Source organism: Mastomys coucha, unplaced genomic scaffold (assembly GCF_008632895.1).
Source record: "Mastomys coucha isolate ucsf_1 unplaced genomic scaffold, UCSF_Mcou_1 pScaffold6, whole genome shotgun sequence".
NCBI classification, from domain to species: Eukaryota; Metazoa; Chordata; class Mammalia; order Rodentia; family Muridae; genus Mastomys; species Mastomys coucha.
In genome coordinates, this window is record NW_022196912.1 from 122,611,571 (window position 1) to 122,616,326 (window position 4,756).

The 4,756-nt window shown below is 55.2% G+C and overlaps 1 protein-coding gene across 1 annotated transcript in view; it reads right to left on the bottom strand.

Moving 5' to 3' along the window:
• Positions 1-1,671: 1,671 nt before the first annotated feature.
• The window catches only part of Slc25a29 (solute carrier family 25 member 29), an 11,374-nt gene continuing 8,289 nt past the window's right edge, over positions 1,672-4,756 (bottom strand). Inside the window, exons 3-4 of the mRNA XM_031356962.1 lie at positions 3,615-3,698; positions 1,672-3,335 (exon numbers count right to left, since the gene is read on the bottom strand). Coding sequence (XP_031212822.1) covers positions 2,577-3,335; positions 3,615-3,698 — 843 coding nt within the window. The 3' untranslated portion in view covers positions 1,672-2,576. The remainder of the gene's footprint in view (positions 3,336-3,614; positions 3,699-4,756) is intronic.

Here is a 4,756-nt window from a genome sequence, read left to right on the forward strand (position 1 = left end):
AGCCTGAGGGACCTGTACAAAAGGAAAGAACAGAACATCCATGGCACTTGGTGGTGCTAGCCATTCACCCCAGCACCTGTTAGTCAGGAGGATCTCAAGTTCGTGACCTGTCTGCAGTACAGACTTGCATTCCAAATGAAAATGTGGGAGGGCCGAAGATGTAGCCCAACGGGAGAGTGCTTGCGTGCGGAAGACCCTTGTGTCAACCCCTAGTATTGAAAGCAAACAGAATGAGACACGAATTGCTTGTGCCACACTTTGATGGTGTGCAGCCATTCTGTGGGTGGGGACAGGCCATGCCCTGAGATTGCAGATGGTCTGGAACTGACCTTAATTCAGAGACCCTGCTTCCGAGACTTCCATCCCTTCATACCTTCAGTCTGGGTTCTCGGCATACCACCTCCCGCCCCTCATAAGCTGGGTATGGTGACGTACCATATGAGGCCAGCGTCTGCTACCTAGCATAAGAAATAACACTCTCATCTAGTACCCATGAGAGAGTAAGTTCAAGTTAAGGAGCAAATGAAATATAAGACGAGTTTGGGCTCACAAGGTGGATCAGCAGGTAGGTGTGCTTTCTGCCAAGGGTGATGATCTGAGTTCAGCCCTTGGAACTCCCACAAGTTGCCTTCTTAACCTGTCCACCCTGGCACATGTGTGCCCATCCAGCACACAACAGAAAGTAGGATAAATATACTCACCGCCACCACTCTTTCTAACCCAGATTAACTGGAAAGCCTGCCCGTCAGCTTTCATGGCGGCAGTGGGTGCTGTGCTTTATGGCACGCCAGCTTCTGCTGTTTCAAGCTATTATTGGGGTTACCAGTCTGGAGGAGGCCACAAGGCAGCCTCGAGCAACTCCTGTCAGTCACTCCTCAAGCAATGGGCTCGTCCGTGTACTGTAGTCCTGGCACTGGAGGGGGGCGGCTGACCCACTCCTGGAAAGTACAGGAGTGTGGAGTGGAGGGTGATGGGGACACTGGGTGCCCTGTGGCCCAGGCCCTATCCAGAGTGCCTTTGAGAAACACAGTCACTAGGCTGAGGAGCCAGGGAAAGCGTTCTCTCCCGCATCCCCCACCCTGGGAGTTATCACTTGTTTTCCTATACAAGAGAAAGGAGAGAAAGGCCCAGATGGGGGCTCAGGATCAACCACAGTCCTCTGGCCGTCAGCCCCTAGAAGCTGAACCGGTGTGATTTTACATACTGCCGTCAGGTTCTAAGAGGTGCTATGGCAAGGCCAATCCCTGCCCTCCCCTCATCTGTACTAAGAAGCCTTTGGGTCTCAGCCTGGGGGAAGAGCCTCCAGGTACAGCACAGGTGACTATGGGAGGCAGAGACTCCCTGTGGCAAGCTACCTGATGCAGAGCTGGGAACGCACTAGAAGTCAGTGGATAGTCCCACCCACACCTTTCCTCCTCCAGGGGTCCCCCACCATAGGCCTCCAGTTTCTGGAATGACAGCCAATACTTGCCAAAGGACCTGTTTGTGATCTTAAGTAATACTCCTGCCTCCGTCCATTCACCCAACATGTGGACCAGGAAGGCTTAGATGTACCCTTGACCTGCTCCACATCATGTGGGCCAGCTTCAAGTACACAGGCCATGGCTACCGAATCCAGGGTTAGGAAAGAAACGAAGTCCCTTGCACCATGCACAGAGGAGCTTCACAAGCTTAGAAAACAAGACTTTATTCCTTTAGAGGACAGTACAACAGTGACAGACAGCTGGAGCTCACTCTCCCCCCGCCTCCCACTCCCCTCCCTGCCAGGCAGGTCCAAACTGGCAACTCCGTACTGGTGCGAAGACCTCTGTGCTTTCACGGGCACAGGCACTGACAATGCCCAGAAAGACCACATTTACTGGGAAATGGATCAGTCCCACACTTTGTTCTCCTGGGTCCCCTGTCTACCTACCATTGTGAATCCTGGCTGGCAGCAAGCCAGCCAGACATCAGCTGACCCAGGTCCCCATCTTACAGACAGGTAGCCTGAGGCTCAGAGGTGAGAAGACTGTCTTGCCACAGCTGTTACACAATTTCCCTATGGCGACATTGAGGCCGGTGGCCTTGTCTGCTCCCATCCAGGCCCCTACACTGGCTAGATCCTCAACAGATGCCAGGGTCCCAACCCTGCTCTACAGTTCAAGGGCAGCAGCAGAGAAGCTAGGCACGGAGGCAGGGGTACTCTGCGACACCGGGAGCATTACATGCCGCCCACTGTCCCTTACGGTAAGAAGTGGCCAGGTATTTTCCTGGGACTCAGTCTATGGAGGATTTGAGGAATGGGTGGGTCCTTGGCCAGTTTGTAAGAGTCGGCTCAGGAGATATACCCCTGGGCGTGCTGGGTTTGGAAGATTCTGACGGGCAGTCCTGTCTGCATCGCACAGACTTAGCTAGGCTTGACCTTCCCTAATGTACCAGCTATGAGGGAGAGCCCATTTTACAGCTAAGAAATAGGAGGCCAGTGGGGTATAGATGGCTGGCATCACAGGCCAATGAGGAAGATTGGCTGAGGAGCCATATTCTCTGTGTCAAGTTCCAACAAAGTGGCCCTGGGGAAGTTGGTGGAACAGACAGGATCACAGACTGGAAGGTTGGGCCAGGGCAGACCCAGCAGGAGTGGCAGAGGTGCCCGGAGCTGCCTCACTGTCTACCTGAGCCTCCTCACCCCGGGTATATGTAAGCACCACAGTGACTGTGGCAAACGTGGCAGCATTGACCGGGAAGGCACGTAACAGCGTGGAAGCCAGCCCTCGAGTGAAGACTTGCCAGCCCTCGGCCTGGTAGCTCTGCCGCATGCAGTCAACGATGCCTCGGTAGCGAGGGCTTCCTTGCAGCCCGTCAGCTTGCAGTCTCGACTTGACCACGTCCATAGGATAGGTGGAGAGCCAGGATGTGATGCCCGATGTGCCACCTGCCAGCAGCAGCTTGGGCACCAGCAGAGGGTCACCTGGCTCGCAGCCCATGGCACGTGTCATTACGTCGTAGGTGAGGAAGTAGACACCAAAGCTGGGCGTCTCACGCAGAAGTGTGGACACCATGCCTCGGTTGATGCCCCGCAGGCCCTCGTGCTGGTAAATCTGTACCAGGCAGTCCAGGGAACCCTTGTAGGTACGGGCAGGGCCCACAGCCTGGAGCTGCAGCCTCGTCTTGGCCAGTTCCATGGGGCAGCAGATGACACACTGGATGGCACCTGCTGCTGCACCAGCCAGAAACTGATTGAGTGGCGAGTCTTGGCCCAGGGCCCGGAGGGTGTTACCTTGCACCCCAAACACCAGTGCATTGATGAAGGTGAGTCCCATTAGTGGCGAGCCCAGGCCTTTATACAGACCCAGCACCTGCAGAGACAGAAATGCCATCAGAGATGGGAGGGGGTGTCACCCTGCTTTGTGTGGCATTCTCCTCAGGCCCTCCATACAGGAGTGGCAGCCCCTCCCACCTGGCTACTCATAGGCAGCATGCAGAGTTCTGTTAGATGTAAAGCCCTCCATCCAAGACACCCCAGTGATCAGCTCACACAGCCATGCCCCCTTAGCAATGCCCCATAGCCTTTTCTGAGCCTCTAGTGCCCCCAGGATTGCTCCCCAGCCCTACAACTGCCCTGCCCGAGCACTCACACTTTCCTGCTGGATGATAGACTGGAAGCAGTGCAGCGTCCCTCGGTACTGAGGCTTCTCCTGGCTCTGGACTTGCAGCCGCACCTGCAGGGCAGGGCCAGGGAGCAGGATCAGGCAGGGCCACGGAAGCAATTCCCCTGGCCTGCAGTGCACTAGGCTGGCAGCCAAGGCGCTTCCTGTGATCTGGTCTGGGATTCTAGGGTGGGGCTGGCTGGGTGTCTGAGAGCTAACAGCTACAAGGACAGCCAGCTGCAGATGGACTGGGAATCCCCAAGACCTCCGACAGGCGGAGGAGAGATCTCTCCTTTGCACTGCCACCGGACCAGACCAACCTTTGCTCAGGTGGCTCTTGTCATCACATGTGGGGATGAGGCCACCCCAGCCTGGTGTCCCACCAGTAACCTCCATCAGGGTGGGATACTGAGCCTCTGTCCTGTTCCTGCTTGGTTCTTGCTACTTTGACAGCCATGGCCATGGATCATGAGCAGTGACAGATAGCTGACAGCCTCCTTAAGGACCCATGGCAATAACTCCAGGACTTGGGAACACTGCCAGGTCTGGTGGCCCAGAACCTCTTCCACGTCAAAGCACTCTTTGTTGCCTGAGAGCTTATCTGCTCTTGATACGCTGGCCTTTACGGTGGCCTGAGGAGAGGGGCGTTTCCTAGGCTCAGAATCCATGTTACGGCTGTGGAGAAAACTAGGTCACATCGTGTTCTCAAGAGCTAGCAAGACTCACAAAGGGTCAGGCATGGGCTGGGGTTGTAGCTCAGTGATAGTTTACCTAGCATGTGCAAGGTCCTGGGTTTGATTCCCACCACCACAAAAATAAACAAGGGGCTGGAGAGGTAGCTTAGTGATTAAGAACACTGGCTGCTCTTTCAGCGGACCCAGGTTCAATTCCCAGCACCCACTCTGTGGCTCAAATCTCCTGTAACTCCAGTTCCAGGGGATACAATGCCCTCTTCTGGCCTCTTTGGGCATCAGGCATACACATAGTACACATACATAAAGACAGACAGGCAAAACACCCATACACATTAAAAACCAACCAGCCAGCCAGCCAACCAACCAGCCAACCAACCAGCCAGCCAACCAACCAGCCAGCCAACCAACCAACCAACCAACCAACCAACCAACCAA